Below are 24,555 nucleotides of genomic sequence, written 5' to 3' on the forward strand. Positions count from 1 at the left end.
GTTCTGTGGTTGGTGTTGTGATGTGGTGGTCAAGTGTGTTTCTGTCTCGGGGGACACTGGAGCTTGGGTAAATTTTTATTGAGAACACCCACGAAGGTGGGTGTATGGTTTGTGTTTCTATGTGTGGGTTGTGATGGTTGGTGTTTTGGAGGGCTGTGTGTTCTATGTAGTGAGTTGCAGGTGTTGACCTTCTCCTCTTGACCAGCTTGTCCGGTCTTGTTTGCAGCATGCACTGCTTCCAGTTTGGTGATATAAGTGCATCTCTCACAGGTATGAGTGTTGGGAGGTAAGAGGAGAGGGTTGTCTGTGTACATTAGATAGTTGCCACATTGTCTCAGAATGCCCAAGTGCACCAGGTTAGCAGGAGAAAGCACAGGAAATTTCCCTACAATCATACCAGGAGGGGTGGTCATAACCAAGTACTGGTGCTGTTACTGCGTGGGAACAGCTAGTGCTGATAGCATCTAAGTGTGTTACAATAAATGCTACAAAAGCCTGTTAAAGTACTAGCCGATTAAGCTAACTGAAGTGCAAGAAGTAAAAGAACAAGCACGTTCTAAGGAGAAAATTGAAGAACAGACTGGCACTGATAATAGTTTACCTCAGCTGAGCGCAACCGCGCAGTGCGTAAACATGGGCTTTTAAACCAGAAAATTGAAAGGGATGAAAAAAATGCTCAAACAGCCAATAAACTACAATTGCTGAACCAGAAACCACTCCTCCTGTGGTAGATAAGCTACCTAGTGCTTACCACTCCCACTGATAAGCTAGAAGGCTTGCCTCCAACACAGAAAGGTCTGGGGGGCTCAGAAACTTACAATACAGTCCTGATCTGGACTAGACTAGTTACAGGAAAGGTAGGAAACAAGCTTAGAACTTTTTTTGTTTTTTGCAGAAAAGCAGAACAGTAGCAAAAACACTTTAAATGCAATACAAGCTAGCACACTTGTGTGTGTAGCAATATTTAGGCAAATACAATTTAAATAAATGCAGATAAATTAAAAATGACAAAAAAGTGCAGAGAGCAGTAAATTATGAAAAAATCAAAATGGAGGCACTTAGAGTATCTCTTTCTCCTTCCTGTTGCTCTTGTAGTCTGCAGGATGCCAAAACTAGATACGCAGAGCATAAATAAGTGCAAATCCATGTAAACATGGGCTTTTAAACTATAAAGTTGAAAGAGATGGAAAAACTGCCCAAACAGCCAATAGACTACAATTTCTGGGCCAGAAACCACTCCTCTTGTTGTAGATAGGCTACTTAGTGCTTACAACTCCCACTGATAAGCTAGAAGGCTTCCCCCCCAATACAGAAAGGTCTGTGGAGCAAAGAAACTTAAAAAACAGCCCTAGTCTGCAGGATGCCAAAACTGGCTCTGCGGAGCTTAAACAAGTGCAAACCCACCTAAACGTGGGCTTTTAAACCAGAAAGTTGAAAGAGATGGAAAAACTCCCCAAATGGCCAATAAACTACAATTTCTGACCAGAAACCACTCCTCTTCTGGTAGATAGGCTACCTAGTGCTTACCACTCCCACTGATAAGCTAGAAGGGTTCCCTCCAACACAGAAAGGCCTGTGGGGCTCAGAAACTTACAAAACAATCCTGGATACAGCAAAACTGTATCTGGAATAGACTAGTTACAGGAAAGGTGGGTAACAAGCTTAGAATTATTTTTTGGGGAGGGGTTGCAGAAAAGCAGTTAAAACAGTAGCAAACACACTTTAAATGCAGTACATGCTAGCATACTTCAGTGTGTAGAAATATCAAGGCAATTGCAGTTTAAATAAATGCAGATAAGTTAAAAATGACATAAGAAACAAGTGTAGAGAGCAGTAAATTATGAAAACATCAAAATGCAGATACTTATCTCTTTCTCTTTCCTGTCACTTTTGTACAGGACACCAAAACTGGATCCGTGGAGCTTAAACAAGTGTAAACCCACGCAAACATGGGCTTTTAAACCAGAAAGTTGAAAGGGATGGAAAAACTGCCCAAACGGCCAATAAACTACAATTTATGGGCCAGAAACCACTCCTCTTGTGGTAGATAGGCTACCAAGTGCTTACCACTCCCACCGATAAGCTAGAAGGCTTGCCTCTTACACAGAAAGGTATGAGGGCCTCAGAAACTTGCAAAACAGTCCTGGATACAGCAAGTCTGTATATGGACTAGACTAATTACAGGAAAGGTGGGAAATAAGCTTAGAACTTTTTTTTTTTTGCAGAAAAGCAGTTAAAACAGTAGCAAAAATACTTTAAATGCAGTACAAGCTAGCACACTTGAGTGTGTAGTAATACTAATGCAAATACAGTTTAAATAAATGCAGATAAATTAACATTACACAGAGCTTGTACTAATAGTTTTCTCTGAACTGCTAAGGTTCACCATCAAATGGCCTATAAAGAAGAGCACATTGTTTACATTTTTGTTTGTAGCACGGTCATATTCTTTGTTATTAATTACTGTATATTTCAGAACATACTTGCCTAGTATACTATTATAGAGAAGTCATGTATTTTGTTTTGTTCTGCATTTGAGATACATGGCATGCATTGACATGATTCATTGGGTCACTTTTCAGTAGTGTTTCTAATTTTCCATCTTTTAACCCCCCCCCCCAAATATCCAGTTAAAACAATGGAAATTTCGCATGAATTTTGTTTGTGTCTAAAGTATTTTTATTGTCTAGTTTGTATGCCATCCATTCCATTATAAGTGCACTCATCTCTAACTTCATTAACAAACACATGCATATTGTCTCTGGTATTTGTACATCCCAGCTCAAAAAGACACATGTAGAATGAGGTGATGATGAAACAAGAGGGAAGCTCAAGAAACAAGGAGAAATTGGGATTTTGGATGCTGATCCTTAAGGAGAATAACAATATCTATACAGAGTATGATATCTATAAAGTAGCAGAAAGTATTCTAAGAACTAAGCCAACATGGGGATGAAGAAAGGAGATTCTGCTGATAGGGATAACTGCAATTAGGGACACAGTCAATAGGAAAGGGACTGCAATATACTGGAAAAATGGCAAGGGAACCAAGCTATTGAGTGCAAATAATTAGAGAGGGAAAGGTAATAGAATGGGAAGAGACCAATAATTTATTTGAACTGCAGGCTAGAGACTGCCTTCCCTATCAAGGATTGATATCACGGTATAGGCAAAGAGAAAGAAATAGGGGGATCCTAAGTGAAAGACCAGCACTGGTAGAGTTTTTAGAAGGATCTAAAACAGCAGCTGATTTTACAAAAATGGATAATTAGTAGAGCATATAAAATATTGCATGATAGCTATGAGAATCAATCAGAGGAGATTAGAAAGGTTTGGGAAGAGAGATTGGATAACCAATTCATAAAGAAAAAATGGGTGGATATATGTATGTCTCCCAAATATGCAACAAAATATAGAAGACTTAGGATGTTTGTTTGGAAGTGTTTACATAGGTATTTTTATACCCCAAGAAAACTCCAAATAATTTTTCCTGAGGTAGATAGCAAATGTTGGAGGTGTGATGGGGAAGAAAGAGATAATTGGGAACATATTTTTGGGAGTGTAATGAGTTGACAGACTGTAAAAGTTCCCTGCAGACTACTCTAACAGAAATACTGGGTGAACAAATTGGTATGACTAAGGATTTGATTTTCTTGAGCTATGTATGATACAGAATAAAAATTGCATAGATGTAGTAAAGCCTACCTGAGTCTAATTATTGTGGCTGCCAAAAAAAAAAAAAGCAATTACTAGAAAATGCAAATCGAAGTCTGGACCAACTGTACTGGAAGTAATGAATATAGTAACAGAGATACAACAACTGGAAATTGGATATTTAGAAAAGGGTAGGAGCAAATTACATAGAAAAAAATGGGAATTATGGGAACAATACATGCAGTCTAATGTTTTGGAGAAGTAATGAGTTTTAAAAGAAAGCAGGATTTGAATGAGCTATGTAATGTTTGACAAAGACTGCATAGATTATAAGTATAATGTTTGCAACTAAAAATATGTCAATATGGTTTGTTTTCACTTTTATAAATGCATGATTGCCTATATCAAACATGATAACTTAATAAAGATGTTTCTTGTTAAAAAAGACACACATTCTAGCACCAAAACAATACACACATGCACACACATGCGTATAAGATGCACACAGGTGTGCATATGCGAGAACACACACACAAACACATACACACACACACACACATATACTCACACAATGTTTATGTTATCATTAATGGAGTCTACAAAAAGTGGGTGCCTAGGGCAGTTATTCATAGGTGCATAATACATATACCACTGGCACCTGGGATAGGAGTTCTCACAGTTCAGATAAGCCAAAAGTCAGTCATATACTGCATACATGTAGTGGTCATTTAATAAGCATATTAAAATGTTCCAGTCTTACAAGTGGTTAGCAACTGATAAGTGTGTACACAGTTCATGGGCAGCACGTATAAAATAAGGGTGATGAAAGATATAGGAAAGAATTTACAAACCCAGTCTGTCTTGTACCAAATCAATCTCCTGAGCTTCTGTCCTAGTTTCTTCATGTCTGTAACTAAAACCAGTATTTTCTTTCTTTCTTTTTTTTTTTTTTTTTTTTTTTATGGAGCTGTTTGGAAATGCAAGGCTGTTATTTGTGCAATCATTCATCTGCCAAAGAAGTCACTGTTTTTATTTTGCTATTACAGAATGGTTACGGGAACATAGGCCTTTATTAATAATAAGCAAAGCTTGCTATGCTAAATTTGAAATATTCATATATGGTGCATTATAAAGTCAGCATTTTGTTGCAGTGGAATCTGGCTGACAGTGGAAGATGCTTTATAAAGCTGACCCTGCATGCTTAGAATTTTACCTTTGTCACAGTCAATATTCTGAACACTCATTTTGTAGCATTGTTTGGCAGTTTCTCTGTATTTTGAGGAAACAGAACATAATAATATATCAGTTTTAGTTCAGGCCTGCCTAATGGTCATCTGATTTGTAAATGTAGCATACAGAACATTTGTAATGGCCTTAAGTGACCCGAGTCTTCATAGTTTAACAACATTTAGTCAGCTTGGCAAAGTTTGCTGTTTGTTTCTTTCTTTATCAAGAAGGGAGTGTTGTACTAATTACTCTGTTACAGGTCAAAGGCCCCGTAAGTTATACTTGCAAATGACATGCCTTGAACCCAGTGGGAGAAATTTAAGAGCAGTGTCAGGGAACATCTCTTTATTTAATGTGGGTCAAGCACTTAGAGTAGACAGTCAGCAGATGTGGTGCAGACAAAACAAAGTGAATGCTTAAACAGACAGAATGCACGGAGTGCTTTCAATATGAAAGTTTTGAGAAATTAATGAGGATGAATTAAAACTATGGAGTTCATATAGAAACAGATTAAACAACTGAGACAAAAATGGATTACTTTACAGCTTAAAAGCTCTGTCTTTCTCAACATACATGTCTTGCAATGACAGGTGAAGTTTTGCTAATTTGTTTAATGACAGCACTTCACATTGATTGTGACTTAAAAACTGTCCCACTCAAACTGAATAAACAGAACACGATCTAAGTGAATATTCTGAAACCTTTAAAGCACATGCAATAATTGAATAATGTTCTACATGTGGCACAGTTGTGAAGCATTTAGTGTTGTTGTATCACAGCGCATGGTTCACCAGTTCATTTCTTGGTTAGGGTGCTTTCATTGCAGATTCTAGGTATCCCACTTGCATTTGTGTGAATTTTCATTGGGTGCTCCAATTTCTTCATGTCAAAAAAACATGATGTAGGCCAAATGGTTGTCCTTCCTTTTGCCCATTAAGTATGCATAATATGCAAGTGACTGGCATCCCAGCCAGTATTATTTCTCTGTAGTATGCTTAGCATGTACTGGGATACGCACCAGTTCCAGCACAACTTTGAACAGTGAAAGGCAAGCATTGGATAATGAATAAATGAATGAATGGATGGATGACTGAATGAATTAGTTCATGCATGAGAATTTACATTAGATTCTTGCGGCTCAGCCCTGCTTAGATGAGCACTTACCCAAACAAGACACTGACAACAGTCTTTAGACTGACAAAGAATGCATGTTTATGTCTTTTGAAAATGTAAGTAGAAAGATTCTGACAAAATAATTATGTTTGATGGCCAAGATGAATGTCCAGTTTGCTAAAATACATTGAAGTAAGGGTTACAGGTGTAATGCTGTCTAAAATATAGCATTTAATATACATATGTGTGTGCGCGCGCGTGTGTGTGTGTGTGTGTATATATATATATATATATATATATGTGTGTGTGTGTGTGTGTGTGTGTGTGTGTGTGTGTGTGTGTGTGTCTGTATGTGTATATATATATATATATATATATATATATATATATATGTGTGTGTGTGTGTGTGTGTGTGTGTATACATATATACTGAATAAACCAACTAATATATATATATATATATATATACTGTATATCAAATGAGTAGAACAAGTGCTTACCTTCTTAATGCTCCTTCCAATTGCCACTGATTTCTGGCTATAAAATAGGCCACTGGTCTAATGGGCCTAAACTGACCAGCAAAGGATAGATAGACAGATAGATAGTAGCCAGATAGGCAAACAGACCGATGGATAGATAGACAGACAGATAAAGTCACAGTAAATGTGTACTTATTTATTGGAGGTGTTTTCTCCTGAAACTGACCATTGGCTGCCACTGCTGCTGTTTCCTCATTCACTGAGGTCTACTGGTCACTCCTGTATGTTCCTGGAATTACTCCAGCCCATACTTTTGGACAGTAAGGAGATCAATGCATACTGGTGCAGTATCATATCGCTGCCAGAGTTTTTTTTTTTTTTTTGCTTTATGTCCTAACCACTGTTTCCTATTAAGCACACCTGCAACTGTCTGATGGGTGGACATGTAATAAGAACATGTACCATATAGTCCTTGCTGGTCTGTGACTCAGTCAATGTCTCCCACTTATTCCTACTTAGGACATATAACCAAGGATTGCTCTACCTTTTAGCATGTTGTTTGAGTACTCTTTGTAATTATCATATTATTCTTCCATTCAGATATATTGTTATCATTTCTAGTTTCAGGCACTTACCTTTTAGTGAAAACAGCTTTACGGAATATACATTCATTGAGATTAGCTTCAATAAATGATAGCTTGCTTAGTAAAACCAATATGGGCTTATGCTGATGACATACTCTGTTTTCTCTGATATCTTCAGGTTATCTATGACTGTTATTTTGTGACTGTTATATATTTTTCAAGTACACATCACATATGGACTATTCAATTATTTACCAATTTGTGTATCACTCTGTTTGCAACTTTTATTTTCATTTTGCTGATTTATGTATTTAAGATCATCTAAAATAAAAGTTCCTTCTGAATTATTCAAATCTGCACCAGTAGCTCCCCCCACCTTTTTCATTTAAGTAATATGTTTCTAGATATAGCTGCATTTCTTGGAGTATTTTCTTCTATGAATAGTCTGGGTTTCTTTCTAGACTGTAGGATTGTTCAAATTTTCCACATGTGGAATATCTTCCTTTTACTGTTCTCTATGTGACATTATGTCTTCAATAGGTCTTAAAATATGCTCTTTCAGTTTGCCACCCATATCTTCTTCAGCCCCTATCCGTTTGTTTTCAGCTCAGCACCTCCCTTTGCTCATCACAGTGCCTTGTATGCAAATCATATTGCTCTTTCCTCTTTTTGCTCCTTTTACCTTTCTAATAACACTAGAGTCTGTACTTCCTTACAACCTGCTATCTTCGTTACTCACTAGTACTATCAGAAATAGCTACATGAATTAATATGTGGCCTTATGAATGCCATGCAGGAAGGATGGGTGGAATTCAGTAGTCAAACTATGTCCCACACTATGTTATTAAGGTCATCCGAAGGACCATTATGAATCCTAAATCACCCCACATTGCTGTTGCTAGAACTATCTTCTAAGTATGTACAAATCTTTCTGGATTTGTATCAGCAAAATGCAAGAAGCGCTTTTTGTGTTATATCCTTAAAACCATGTGTACTACTTCCAGGATGCAAACCAGCAAGTTGAAAGAGGTACCAAGCAGCTAGTAACCAAAGAAAAAAATCATTAGTTAGTATCCCAGTCCTGGTAACATTCTTACTTGCTCTTAAATGCTTCTATGTTGAAAGAAATATGCGAGTCATCATTCTGTGTTAAAATCTTCCTCTTTATTAATTCAGGTGGGTGAGTGCAATTCTGTTACATTGAGGAATCAGGGTTGCAAGTTTACCTAGCTGATGTCTATTTGGTGACTATTGATGTTGAGGCACTTTATACAGAACTGCCCCATGTTTACTGTATAGAGGCTGTTATGGAGGCACACCTGTCGTCAAGACCTGATAGCAGACACGAGAGAGAACTAGTAAGCAGACTCCTCAGAATACTACTCTGCAACAACTTCTTCCAGTTCAATGGCCACTACTATCGGCAGAAGAAAGGGATAGCTATGGGGGCAGCAATGGCACCCAGCCTAGCAAATACTGTGCTGGGAAAATGGGATAAGGAATATATATACAACTCTCACTACTACAAAGACATGGCATGTCATTACAGATTCACTGATGACATCTTCATAGTCTGGACAGGATTAGAAAAGCAACTAGCTCACTTTTTCAACTACATTGGTTCCACCACAGAATATTTGTAGTTCACCAATTACTTTATAGATAAAGGGCCACTTTTTTGGACCTGACCATTACAAAAGTGGGAGACACCAACCTACTGTCCAACAACTTATACCAAAAGCCCACAAGAAAAAACCTGCTACTTCACAGCAGCAGCATGCACCCCCTATTCACTAAGAAAAATGTCCTGAAGTCTCAAGGGCTCAGACTAGCAAGGGTTTCTAAAGAACTTGGGGACTTTATGAAAAACATGATTAAGCTCAAAAGAGACTTCTTAGAGAGAGGATACTGAAGCAACTTCATTAAAGAAATATTTGATCCTATCATCGAGAATAAATGCAGAAACCCTGATTACCTGGACACAGGCAGCTCAAGAAGGAAAAAACAGGGAAATTACAACCACAATGAAACGGCAATGGTCCTCACTTTTTCTATGGATTTCCAGACAATTAGAAGCATCATTAAGGATAAATGGACCATAATCAGCAGTAACCCTACTATTGGCACTATACTACCATCAACTCCTAAATTCAGTATCCACAGAAACAAGAACCTGATAACATACAACAAATCTGCCAGTAAACTCAATGATCCACTCCCCAGGAATAAACCAGGCACCTACCTGTGTCACAACCCTAAATGTGGATACTGAAAATACCTAAGCAACACAGACAGATTTGCTTGCCCAAACACAGGAAAGACTTTTCTCACCAAATTCTGGGGTTGTTGTCAGAGCGAATGTGTTGTTTATAGGGCAAGCTGTAACAACTGTAATGCATTCTACATCGGTAAGACACTTAACAAACTTAAGACCAGGATGGCACAACATCTGCACGAGCTAAAATATAACAACATTAACAACACCCTTGCTAAGCACAACCTAGAAAAAGGACACAACAAGTTCCAATTTCATATCCTGGATATGATTGAGAAAAAGGAACTTCAGGACCCTACCAACATCCTTGAGAAGCATGAACTTGAATGGCACATATGCCTACTGGCTAATCAGCCTCCTGGACTTAACACCCATATCTCCATAAAAAGTATTTTGAACCTACGAAGAATTAACCAGCAAGCCTACTACTGACCCCTGAAAGAAAAGCTCATAAAAAAGCTCAATAACTTAGCTCATTTTCATAATAATATTTTGTTATGCTCAGATTAATAATCTTCATAATGTCTTCTTGATACTAGCATCATACAGTCATTATATTTATGACTCAATTTGGTTAGGCCTCAATTTGGTGTTGGTATACTGGACTTCTTCCATTTTTCAAAGGTAGATCTGATGAAGCCCCATTGGCGAAAGCACAGTGTCAAGACACATGATGGCTTTTTATGTCTCTTTTCTAAAGCTTTTGGTCTCAACATTAGCTGGTCTTATATCTACTTTATATATATTTTATATACTTTATATTTTTTTAAGCTATGCTATTGGAGCATTCCTTCTTGATACTGAAAGTGTATATTTATTTGGTTTATTTTTTGTGAAATATTAAGCACAGGATAGCCTTAAATGGTTCATTTGCATAATTCCCATGAGCCTCTGATACAAGAACTTTTAAGGAATCACACAGTGAAAACTGTAGCCTTGCTAGATTTTCCTGTAAATTTTCACAAATTTGGTTGGCCATTTGACATGTTTACTCACTGTTCCAGATTGTTATTAGGGATACTTTGCAAACACCATTATTGTAATAGACATTAGCTAGGTAAACTTGCAACCTTGATTCCTGAATGTAACAGAATTGCACTCACCTACCTGAATTAATAAAGAGGAAGATTTTAACATAGAATGATGACTCACGTATTTCTTTCACCATAGAAGCATTTAAGAATGAAGAAGAATTTTACCAGGACTGGGATACTAACCAATGATTTTTTTCTTTGGTTACTAGCTACCCGGTACCTCTTTCAACTTGCTGGTTTTGACGATATAGGCTTCCTATCGTTCCAAGTTTCAGATTTACTGAGATTTTGTTGATCCACCAATGTGGATATCTTAGCAAGCAAGAGATTAGGGTATATGCAAGGCCACTATTCGAGTGGTCCACCTAGTAAATTTTGGTTTAAGTTCCAGGATACAAATAAAAATAAAATACTACAACTACCCATTTCTTCCTTAGATCCACATTTGTGTAAAGAAATTCCATTTACAAATACAGCTTACTCTCCAATAGACTGGGTAATTGAGCAAATAAGCCTCCAAACACCACTATTTATTTATCTCCCTAGGAGAAGGAATCTTGTCTGGATCTTGCGTCTTATGCTCTTAGAGTCTCTGTGGTTCCTACTTCACTTCCTTTGTAAGTTACTTTTCTCAATGTCCACATACCCCATTTAAACCTGCTGTATTGTACCACTTTAATTCCTTATTTGAACTGTACAGATACAGAGGAAAAGGGGGCAGTCAGCATTTTTACCTGGATTTATACACTTTTCAAAGTGTGTCTGCTTTCTAGTAATGCAGTAACCTGCCAATTGTGTTCGTGATCTGCATTGTATCAGAAACTATGCCTGTTGCATCACTATATGATTGGTCTTCTGCCTGTCCCTAACTTCTCATTTCCTTGTATACCCTCTTTTTGTTGTGTATGTCTGTTGCCCTCAGAAAATGTCTTTTAAGATATCTGACCCAGACAAGCATCCAGCAGTCAGCTTGACAAATATATTATATCAGCCTATTACAGGGGACTGTGATGCAATGATAGAGCATTCTCCACCCAAGACATATTAATAAATAGCAATTGCCGTAGCCACATAATCACTATTTGCTAAAGCATGGTCTCAGTTAGACTGTTAACCCGCCTCCCCACATCCTTATTAACTAGTGTTATTCCTGTTAGAGATTAGTGTTAGAAATAAAAAGCCTTATGAACATGGAAGCAGAGAAACTGTCTCAGAGGGTACTTCTCTTATCTAACATTATAAATTACAGCCACACATATTATTACTTCAATTATAAATTTACCAGGATAGTATTTTGTATTTATTTATTTAGGTTTGTTGACATGATTAGTCCCACTGGGCATGGCATGTTTTCAAAGGAGACCCAAGGTCATATTCACACCGATTAGGGTTAATTTTACAAGGGCACCATCACATTTTCTTATTTTTCAGTAAGTTATTTGCATCCACATAAGCTACCTCCTCTTAAGGAAGATGGAACCTTGGATTAAAAACTCATCCTTTGGAATGCAGTATCCCCTTATGTTTCTGTGTCAGAAACTAAAAGTGAATGCAACTATCTGGTGTAGGAATTGAACCTGTGGCATTTGATCATCCCAGCATAAAAAATGAGTGTGGTACTTATTAAACCACTGAAAGCATTGAACCGCATATATGCATGTTCTCTGTTTTATATATTTCTAGATGTTACATACTAATTTACAAGACTCTTTAACTGTTTTTAATTCTGATTTTCTCAGATTGTAGCCACTAAAGCAGGGTTATGATTCACTGTGTCTAATTGTTACCTCCATACACCGAGTAACTCACTGTCACTGATCCAGATAGAAAAAACATGCCCTTTTGTCAGAAGAGCTCATGCCCTCCAGGATGTATTGCCTTTTGGCATCTTCATTGGCGGTTTGTTGTGTTGTACAGCAGGGGTCATGTTGGAAGTGGGCATATGAAGCACATTAGCCTGGCTGCAGGATTTTTCATTTTCCAATATATACTATCTGCTTAGCTTATTTATGATTCTGTGCAGGGTATCTTTTGAAGTGCATCCTCTATTGTGTTTGCAGTGTGCAATATGATTAATGATTTCCATAATTACTAAGAATTTGAACCACTGACAAAGAAGGCTTAGTGCCCATAGTCCCTATGAGTGTATATCCTTTTTGTGCCTTTGAGAATGCAGAAATACCCCTGCACTTGGAATATCAGTACTGTAGATGGATGAAATGCTATGTTATGCTTTAATCATGATCATGAAATTCAAAACAAAACAAGACAGAACAGAAATGCATATAAAAATAGACAGCAGTATGGCATGTGCCTTTATGATAGTCTGGACCTCAGAAAAAATATGTGTATACGTGTGAACATGTAATGCTGTGATATAGAGTCAGCAGGTCTTGTTTCTTTGTTAGGGAGGATTCAGACTTCTCCCTTCTAGACAACATTTTGTTTTCAATTTTTCCTGCCTTGTAATGAGTATTTCTTGCCAACTCATTTACACTCCTACTGCAGACATGATAATAGGAGAACATTATATTAAATTAAAATCCTACACTGAATACACTGCTGCATTCACTATCTTCTTATAGTTCACAGTAGCTTGCCTTACACTTCCTTGAATAGCAGTTTTTCTATATTTGGGTGCCTTACGTGTTAAGTAAACATATGGGTACAATGACACACTGACTTTAAAAATCTTCCCTACATTTTGCACATCATTTAAACTTTCAGTGTAATTATTTTTAGTCATCACATTGGTCCCATTACGAAAGTATCCCTTTTGGGCTGAGCAGCCAACCAGGTCAGCTGTTTGGCTCCTACATTCTGGAAAACTCTGAAGAACTCTTTAGCAAACTCCCAGGGGATACATGCCTTTTCCCCAAAGAATCAACAGTTGAGAGCGCCTTTGCCACATAAGGGCCTGTTTGGAGCTCTGGGCAGCATTTGACAGGGCCATCTTTGCCGCCTAACAGATGGTCAGGCATTTTATTTCAGAAAGCAATCTATCTCAGTGTGTGTGTATGTGGGGGTGCTGCTTTGCAGATTCTGCCAACATTCCTCATGACAGGGGCAGCTCAGGGCCATTGGGATCCAATATCCATGCCCTTCATACCTCACACACACGCTAATGAGCTGCTGACAAGAAGGCAATCAAGGGCTGCTTGTTAAAGCGTAAGATCCTCAGCTCCCACATTTCATTTTTCTTTGGTGGAATTCTTGTCCCGTTTGCTTCTCTTATGTGAGTCTCCTTTTCTGGCATGTATACAGGTTTGTTTTGGTGGTATAGACTTTTCAGGATCCAAGAAGCTAGGATTTCCTGTTACAGCTTATTCACCAAGTCATAATAAGTAAGGTTACCACAGCTGGTTAGTGTAAACGACAAACACTAAAATCCCAGTGTTGACTGGACTTTCACATAGGTTTTATTGCTTTGAAATTGCATATGGATATATAAAAGCATAATTTATATTTCTCACAAACACAAGTGTATAATTTATTATCAAATGAATACAAAAATATTTACACAAAAGGTAAATATGTTTGATTTACCTTCAGAATTTTCAAGTAGTAATCCTAGGCACTTTGTAATATGTGCACTTAAGTAAGATACTCAGAATTTAAACAGGGCGCAACATTTCATAAATTAGGTCTGTCAACAAGCAGTGAGTATCTTCCTGGAATTAGCTAATTTTCCTTTGCTTTTACTAAACAAAAACAGGTCCTCTACAGTTCTTTGAAAGACACTTAAACAAGTGCAGTTTCATGGAATATTATGAAATAACATTCACAGAAGAAAACTGATGCCACATGCAGGATGTTGTACCCCCTATAGTGTGAGACCTGAGTTCAATGGAACATTTCCTCCTTTGCAGTGCCCCCCCCCCCCCAAGTACATTTAAGGAAATTCGGCATTTCACATATTCTCTGATACATATGAACGCTCCCTCTCTCTCTCTTTCTCACATATACACAAACACAGACACACACACACAAACACACACACACACACACACACACACACACACACACACACACACACACACACACACACACACACACATACACAAATGCTAATTTTCTTATCAGGTTTCAGACTAGTTTTTCTGCACATTCACTTTAAGTTTTCCAATTTAACAAACCCACTTTGAGAAGTGATTATTTTCTGATTAAGCACTGCTTTCACATAATGATCTAGAGTAGTTCTACGGTTAAATGAACTGCTTATATTAACACTGTCTGGCCACAGTAGCTGACTATAGAGAGCTGAGTTAGGCAGGATCGAACAGTGATTCATTAACCCAATCTTAGTTCATATTAGAACATGTATTCTATGTATAATCCTTCATATTCTTCTAACCCCTCAACTGGGCATACAATCTAAGATGCTAATATTTCTTAGGAAAGGAAACTTACTTTTTCAACTTCCTTCCGCAGTAATGGTACCATGTTGATAGTGTTAACTCTTCCATGCTCATGTACTTTTACTGGAGAAGATTATTCAGAAAAGAAAAAGAAAAATCGATGTAGCAAAGCAAATTATGCTGATCTCAAGATGGACAAATATATTACCTTCACCAAACCTACATATTTCAACCATGGGTGAAATAAAATAGTGTACTCTTGCTGTTAACAATGTAAATGGACATCATTATTATGACAGTAATGCAGCTACCTACCCCTTTTTTGAAGTTTCAAAGCTCTTTTGTTTGGAAATAAAGTAGTCTGAAACTGCATTCCAGTAAATACTGTTTCCCCGAGTTTCATTACTGCTATATTAAGTGTGTAGTCATCTCAGTTTCCCTACTGATTTTCATGTAACTTTAAATACTGAGGGGGATTCATAAAGGATACCACAAAGCATAAACTACACATACACTTAGTTTAATCTTTCTGAGTGACTAGAAAGTGCAAGCAATGTGGTAGGGATGATTTTGAATACAGCTCATGCACACTTAGCGTAGTGTTATTGAATTTGGCCCTTTCTTTTTTTTTCAGAGTCCCCATACTTCCCTTGCAGGAGGTTGTACCCTAGCAGGTACACGTAAGTACATAATTACCTCTGAGGTCACTATACCACAGGGAAAATGAGACATTCTTGTGTGCACTAACCAGCACTGAAGTCTGAGTTGGTGAGCTTGAAGAGAGATAGATATCGAACAAGCAGTCTATCAGCTACTTGCCTACTCCCAAACAAATTTCAACAATCAAGTAGCCACTATTTAAACAAAATTAAATGTTTTCACTTTTATTATGCAAACACACAGGAAAATGTAATTGTAGATGGCAACTACTTGGTGTACCTAATCTACACAATAATACTAGACATCCCATTATTAACTAAACTTTCTCCTGACTCCCTTCCACTCTAAAACTGTGCTATATATGTCCCTTGTATTATTGAATCCCCCTACTTTTATTGAAACTTCTTATGTGTTGGAAACTAAATATCTGACCAAGTATATGTAATTATTTCTCCTACTGATATTATGTTTGGAATTTTGGAGGATATACAATTAGGGGAAAGAAAAAAGAACACAAATGCTCTTTGATTGCAGGTATAAGGAAAATTTGTAACATGTTGAATAAAAACTTCCTGAAAATGACCTATAGGTCATAATGATGTTTCGTTCTGGCAAAAAAAAAAAAAATATATATATATAAATGGGTCCACTTCAAAATATTGACTTTCAAAATCCCTAAACTCAAAATACTGAGACCAAAATCTCTAAAGTTCAAAATGCTGAAAACTCAAAATACTGAAACTCAAAATATCAAACTCCCTCCCACAGTACAGCAACACAACTATATTGCAGCAGAACTACATACAGAAACATATTACTCCCCTGCACCCTCCATGTGGGGGGGGCTGCGCCCCTCACACCCTCTGCTACTTATATATATCAACTCCATGATTGCACTTCACTACACTAAAGTGCAATCTCAAAGTTAATATATTTAAGTAGCAAGGGGTGTGGGGGGCACAGCCCCCCACAGGGGGGGGGCTTGCTCCCCTACTTTTACTTGGAGAAGAGTAATATGGTTTGTGTTTTATTTGTTTCAGTATGTACTTGTGCTGGAATATAATAAGTATTGGTATCCTGTGTGTTTTCAATATTTTGAGTTTCAGTATTTTGAGCTTTAAAGATTTTGGTCTCAGTATTTTGAGTTTAGGGATTTTGAAAGTCAGTATTTTGAAGTGGACCCATATATATATATATATATATATATATATATATATATATATATATATATATATTGTGTGTACATGCACACACATACATACATATATATATCTTTAATAATGTGCTTTTGTGTGCTTTTATTTACATGTTTAAGTGTACAACTTATAGGTATGATATAAAAAAAAAATGTTTTAATGTGCATTTGCTGAAATGAAAAAAATACATTGGGGTTTTGTTGGACTTTTGCTATTATAAATAAATGAACAAACTGCTTTAATGTATTAATGTGTTTTTTATTATTAATTCTTGTCCACTCCTTGTTATAGTGTATGTAGCTTGAGAGCACCCAGGTCTATAGCTGCAAGCCTAGAATATTGGAAAGTTCACTGGTTCCTAGTTATAAAGGTTGCTGTAAGCTAGCACTATTGGGATAATAAGGATTTTTCCAGTTTATTCCGTTGTGGCACTGTGACCTTGCAATGATGCCTCTATGGCATGGCTCATCTGCAAAAGTCAGAAACCCTCACGAACCCCGTAACATGCTTTTTCTCCTAAAATCAGGATATTCAGGACTTTTACAACAGTGACAGTTTGCCTAGTAAAATAACCAAAACAATAACAATTGAGCTGAAAGTAGATTTAACAATGCCCAAATTGTTTATTTTTGCAAGCACCTCTCATTTGTTTGGAGGTAATTACAATTGCTTTAAGAGAAGAAGATCTGTTACAAACCTTGCTCACTTACTGCTGAAACTGTCCAGTTTCCCACATTGATTTATATATCTCAAATTGCAGCGCAGACAGCATGCAGAGTCTATTAGTTATAGATGTAAACTGAATTAGTGCATGAACTCTAAGCTTCTAGCTCTCTCTGCAATATGTTTTCAGATGACTTGTGGTCTGATTTCAACAGAATCTTTACTTTTGTCTCCTTGTAGGTTCTTTTTAAAATTCTTCCTCAAATGTAACCAGAATTGCCTAAAGAATGCAGGAAATCCTCGAGATATGAGAAGATTTCAGGTTAGTTGATGCTATTTTGTAATGTTGGCTTGAGATGTTTATTTAAAGGAGTCTTCTATGATTCTCGAGAGCAAACAGCTGGAAAAGCTGGAACCAGATAATAATTGTAGTGATCAGTGTGTTATATATATTTAAACTCAGGTACCATTTCTCAGATATAAGTAGATTCTAATCACACTACATTTGTTATATCTTGTACTGTTGCCGTTTTTCTGTAGAATATTTGCCAAATAGAAAAAAATTGACAATATAGATCTAACTCTAATATTAAAAGTCCTTTTACTCAAATATTATCATGCCTCAAGCATTTGTTACATGAAGTCCTTCCAACCTTGGAGGGTAAGTTAAGTTTATCTGTCCATAAGCTCTAAAGTTCAAAACAGAAAAGTTTATCATGAATTGATGAATCTTTGCTGTGAGCATTCATTTTTTCAGTCTTGCAGCAGATGTCACAGGTTACATTTCACTACAAAAAGAAATGCTCCTTTTCTGAGTACAGCAGGCATTATCATCCCTTTTACAAGCTTCAAAGCTTTGCTGAAATATTGTATTCATGAAGTACCATAGCTCAGTGCTCTGTGTTTATGAAGACAAAGACATATTCAGCCTTGTTAGTGACTTCGTTCAAAATATAATTTTACAGGAAACAAAATAGAGACGCAGACTACACTGCATTTCTTACATCACTATTAGTTTTTTCTTATTCTGTTTAATGTTGATCACATTGAAATTTTCCTTTGCTTAATTTTGCACAAGGCATTTTTATTTCTTGTAGACATGATTTGTTCTGTTTTAACTTAAAATCTGGTGGATTATCATCTGTAAGGAACTGATAGTCTTCAGAAGCTGTGAAATCGTGTATGTGTGTGTATCTGTGTGCTTGACTGTATGCATGCATGTGTGTGTGTGTGTGTGTGTGTGTGTGTGTGTGTGTGTGTGTGTGTGTGTGTGTGTGTGTGCGCTCACTTGAAGAAGTGCTGTCACATCACTTACTGGTACTGACAGGCATACTGTTTTACAGAGAAAAAGAAAAAAGTCAGATTATACTATATTCTCAAAACTGTATCACTTAGTTGCTGTTATGTTTTATTTTGATTTCATTCCACCTATACTTTTGCTAATTTTGAGTAAGGTATTTTTTGTTTCTCACTTAAATGATTTGTACTTTCTGGATGAAGAATGTTAACATAGTCTGGAAGCTTAATTTAGCTGCATACTTGTTGCAAAGCTTAGGCAAACATCAAAGTTCAGTGGCTGTCTTCCTAAAGAGTACATCTAAGTTAGGAGTTCACATTTATTTCAGAAAATCCATTACTAGATGGCACATGACTTTCTTTGAGCGCTTATAAATTACTAGCAGTGACCAACTGGTCCTTGTCAATAATAATACACATTGACACCACAGGCTTCCCCACTTTATATCCATATGACTGACAAACCTAAAGAATTTATTGTGACAATAACTATATGAGCATTCATCTATCATCCCACAAGTAATTTGTGACCTAGCTAGCAGCAAATGGGATTCAAAAAGAAGGTCTAGAAAATTATGAATATAAAAAGTGTTAAGCACAGAGGAAAAAATAAATCATTAAAAGCATTTAAGGGACAATGTTTAAAAAACTATGTGAAATGTACAGTGCAGAATACTGACTATATTAATTAGATTTGTTCTTGATGTTTTAAAGAACAAAATGCCATATCACTTACAAGTCTCACTGTGGACTGAGAAATGCTAATGTTTATCTTTGAGAAGAGTCATCTGATATCACAGTGATCCACTCCCCTGCACAGGAGTCACAGGGTCTCTCACCACTGCATCACAGATTTTCTGCTATGAGGCTCAGTTAGAAACCATTGATGCTGGAGGTACAGTCATGACAGAAAACAAGTATACATATTCTGGAGTGGAAGCAGGCTGTTATGCACCTCAGTTTCCTCTCCTGCTTTTCAATGTAGTGCAATCCAGGTCTTTATATATATATATATATATATATATATATATATATATATATATATATATATATTGAAGGAGTGGGTATGGGAGAGAAGACCCACATGGGGGGCACAGAAGCACAGCCCCTTCCCAATAACCAAATAGAGCACTTTTGACAAGTTATCGTATTGAATGAACTTGCTCCTCATTAAATGGATGTGAACCCATGGAGTCCCTCTTTACCTGTGCTGACCTGGCAGACAGTATTATGTTACTAAATGGAAGTTAGGTTCTATTACATACAGGCCCATGATGATATGAGATCTCCCAAAAAAAGAAATTAACTTCCTCTGGGGAGACATTTTCCTTTTGTTAGTAGGTGTGGTGAAAGGTAAGTGATTGGGAGGCATTCACCTGCCAACTGATGTGCCTTAGACAAATGTGGGATGACTACTCAGGATCACAGAAAAGGAAGACAGGAATATCATTATCCATACATGGACAAATGATTTGGGTGGATATAGAATTTTAGCAGTACGGGAGCTGTTTCAGGAAATTGGGAAAAATAGTACCCAGGTCTACAGACTGACAATGATTTTCACAGGATCCTTTACATCATAAAATTCAGTAAATGATTGAAGAACTGAATACTGGGGACCCATTTTGATTTTAAAAGCAATACAAAGTTAAATTTCACTTTAGTATTATGAATACATTGCTTAGAGGAATGTTGCTGTTGCACCCTCTCCTGCCATCATGTTCTCCATCTCTGTATTCATAGCATCCTGTGTGAGACTTGTGCTTGTGAGTTCTGCAGTGTTGAAATATTAGCTCAGATTGTAAAATAAATAAAGAGGATGTTTAAATCTGCTGTAATGCCTTGAGTGAAATTAGGTGATCATCGCCCCTGCAACCTCCAACATTATGCTCCTGTGCACCTCTGCTACTTCTACATATTAATTTTGAGATCACTTTATCTTGCAGTAGCAGGAATAATATAAGGTAATGCAACCTCAACTTATTATGTGCCTGTGTGCGTGTGTGTGTGTGCGTGTGTTTGTGTGTGTGTGTGTGTGTGTGTGTGTGTGTGTGTGTGTGTGTGTGTGTGTGTGCGCTATATATATATATATATATATATATATATATATATATATATATATATATATATATATATATATATATATATATATATATATATATATATATATATATATATATATATATATATATATATATATATAGTTCACCTACTTTCATACATACAGACTCACTTCCAAGGATTGCAGTTCTGGTTTTCAGAATTTCTGCAGTAACTAACCTTTGGAGAGTAGCTGTATTGTGAGTGGGGAACGTTATTAGGACTGAATGAAAGTATATCAAATTAGTTTGTGGAACAGGATTTAGTCTTCTTACTACTTGGCTTGAATGCCAGCAATTCAAATAGAATTATGTAAGCAACCCTCCTTTTCTACCTTTTCGGTCTGAATATATTGGTGCAGTTTAAAGGATTCAGCTTAACCAGTAAGCATTGTCTTTCAGAGAAGGAATGCCAGTGTTCTACTGCTCTAGGAATAACATGGTTTATAAATTGTTTCATAAACCATGTTTTAAACAAGCAATCCCAGCTTGAATCCTTTTTTATTATTTTAATAAGAATACAAAGTGATATTTGGCATGGATCTTACATAATAATTCGTTAACAGAGGGCTAATTTAGTAATTTGTATGCCAGTATCAAGAGAAGTTGTTCCTGTACAACTGGGTTTATCTTTTTGTTGATTTGTTCACCTTATGGAAAGTGTGTACTAACCTTAACTCTGGAAAACTGTATATATATGTATTTCTCCCACATTCACACATACAGACTCACTTCCAAGAATTTTGAATGAAGTAATTTTTGAAACATATTTGGTAATACACCATAGTGTATTTATTAAAAATTATTACAAGAAGGCTGTGAGAAAGCTGTGGGTATGTAGCTTGGAGGCATAGCTACAAACAAGAATCTACCACTAGTAGAAAAAGGGAGGTTTTGTTTTGCTCAGCACAGACAGCTGAGAGGATTACATCCTGACTACCATGTTCACTGTTTTTTAAACACTTTCTGCTCCCTGCTTCATCCCATGGCCTTCCTACCTAGTTCTCCACATCCATGCTGGGTCTATCACTTCACCATATCTCCCCAGACTTACTCTTACATTGCTGGGATCAATCACAGAACCTAGGGCATGCTGATGGTCTCAGCTGTCACCATCAGTTTTCAGTTTTTTGGGCCTACTCCATTACTCTCCTTATTGTGTTCCAGGGATTTTGTCCAAGGGGTGGACTTGCAGTGGGGTCATGTGATGTATTGTTCCACCTGTGTGACAGCACAGCCATGCCCACCACCCTTTGCTCCTCTTTGAATCATGTCCCCAAAATGAGGTCCCCAGTCTGCACTTGGAATCATCCACCCCCTGAGATGGGTATGCTCATCCCATCTCATGAACCAGCACATTGTTACAGTCTGTGTGCTATCAGGAATTATGAGGTCTGGTTAATAGAATATAATATGGATACTCTGCAATAGATGAGAGAAATTTGGGGGGGGCATGACAGAAAGTTTCAAATGCAATAAATGAAAAAGTGTACACCACTTTTCAGCATGTTTTGAAATTAAAGGGAAAGCAGCTCTTGGGAGATGTGTAGGAGATTTTTCATGGAAATGCTTATACATTCATGGACAGCCTCCAACAGAAGTAAATGCATTCAACAGCATTTGAGGACAGTATGATATGGTAGTAATATAAAGGACCGTTGGTGGGAAAAGGAGGAAAGGGATGTATGTGTATGTGTGAGCGAGTGCACCTAACTATATCTATATCTATGTAAATATATACACATGCACACACACACACCCACACACACACACACACACACACACACACACACACACACACACACACACACACACACACACACAGACACACATATATATATATATATATATATAGTTTACTATCATTATGTTGAAGTGGATTCGGATGAAGCCACTTCAACGAAAGGCAGGGGGTCGGATGATGGCTGAAGTACAAATCTCACCCCTATCTTGACCAATGTTAAAGCCCGTTCTGTGGTCACATTTGAGGTGTAATTCAGCAATGTTGGGATTTGGCAATGTCAACTTTCGCTGATGTGGGTCGATGTAAGCAACGTTCGACTGAGTCCGGTCCAACATAATGATAGTAAACCTATATATATATATACATACATATATATATATATATATATATATATATATATATATATATATATATATATATTACAATGACATTTTGTCTAGTGAGGGGGAAGAAGATAACCAAGTATTTGGGCCTTACAACTCACATTTGTCAGTACTTTCTGTGTTCATTTATAGTATATGATATGCATAACTACAATGGACCAATATATGGAGTGCATAAAATGAAGGGGATTTTTACAGTATATGAACAGGAAGAATATGTTACACATATTGCTGTGATAATCCCAAACCATGCATGAAACTACAGTGAGTATGTTACACATATAGCTGTGATAATCCCAAACCATGCATGTCACTACAGTCAATATGTTACACATGTAGCTGTGATAACTTCAAACTGTGCACACCAGTACAGAGAATATGTTATAGATGTATATATAATGTCAATACAGTAAATATGTTACAAATATAGCTGTGATAATCCCAAACCATGCATGTCACTATAGCGAGTATGTGACACATATAATTGCGATAATCCCAAACCATGCATGTCACTATAGCGAGTATGTAACACATATAACTGCGATAATCCCAAACCATGCATGTCACTACAGTCTATATTTTACACATGTAGCTCTGAGTACTTGAAGTCATGCATGCCAGTGTAGTGTATATGTTATAGCTGTATATATAATGTCAATACAGTGAATATGTTACACATATAGCTGTGATAATCCCAAGCCATGCATGTCACTAGTGTGAATATGTTACACATATAGCTGTGATAACCCCAAACCATGCATGTCAATATAGTGAATATGTTACAGAAGTAGCTGTAATAAAATCAAATCTATGCTTACTAATACAATGAATATGTTTCATATGTAGATATGATAACCACAAACTGTTCATATCAATGCAGTGAAAATGTTATATGTACAGTGTGATAACTGCAAGTCATGCACATCAGTAGAGTGACTATGTTATACATATAGATGTGGTAACCTGAAACCATGCATGTCAATGCAGTGAGTATGTTGCACATTGTGATAAAATGGAGCCATGCATATTAATATAGTGAATATGTTACACATAAGGCTTTGATAGTCTCAAACCATTCATGTCAATACAGTATACATGTTACACCTGTAGATATAATAATCCCAAACCATGCATGCCAAGAGCATGATTATGTTGTACACTTAGGTGTGATAACCCCAAGCTATGCATGCCAAGAGCATGAATATGTTGTACACTTAGCTGTGATAACCCCAAGTTGTGAATGTTAATGTAGTGAATGTGTTACACCTATAGATGTGATCACCCCAAACCATGCATATCAATACTGTGAATATGTTATACCCATAGCTGTGATAACCCCAAATTGTTAATGTTAATATAGTGCATATATTACTAATGCAGATGTGATCACCCCAAACCGTGTATATCAATATCGTGAATATGTTGTACACATAGTTGTGATAACCCCACATTGTGAATGTTAATATAGTGTATATGTTACCGATGTAGATGTGATCACCCTCAAACCATGCATGTCAGTACCATGAATATGCCATAGATACAGCTGTGATAACCCCAAATTGTGAATGTTAGTATAGTCTATATGTTACAGTTCTAGAAGTGATCACCCCAAACCATGCATGCAACATAGTGAATATGTTATAGATGTAGAATGGATAAAATCAAACCATGCATTATAATGTCATGAACACATTACACTTATAGCTGTTATAACTCAAACCATGCATGCCGATATACTGAGTATTTTACAGGTGTACGTGTGATAATACAAAACCATTTGTGTAAATACA

At 36.7% G+C, this 24,555-nt stretch overlaps 1 protein-coding gene across 3 annotated transcripts in view; it reads left to right on the forward strand.

Moving 5' to 3' along the window:
• LOC122799947 (transcription factor COE1) overlaps nucleotides 1-24,555 on the forward strand; it is a 1,219,541-nt gene that overhangs the window by 680,915 nt on the left and 514,071 nt on the right. For all 3 annotated transcript variants that reach the window (XM_044069358.1, XM_044069357.1, XM_044069359.1), the window contains exon 7: nucleotides 17,484-17,565. In XM_044069358.1, the coding sequence (XP_043925293.1) occupies nucleotides 17,484-17,565 (82 nt within the window). The remainder of the gene's footprint in view (nucleotides 1-17,483; nucleotides 17,566-24,555) is intronic.

Source organism: Protopterus annectens, chromosome 4.part0 (genome assembly GCF_019279795.1).
Source record: "Protopterus annectens isolate FY-2018-M chromosome 4.part0, PAN1.0, whole genome shotgun sequence".
Classification (NCBI taxonomy): Eukaryota; Metazoa; Chordata; order Ceratodontiformes; family Protopteridae; genus Protopterus; species Protopterus annectens.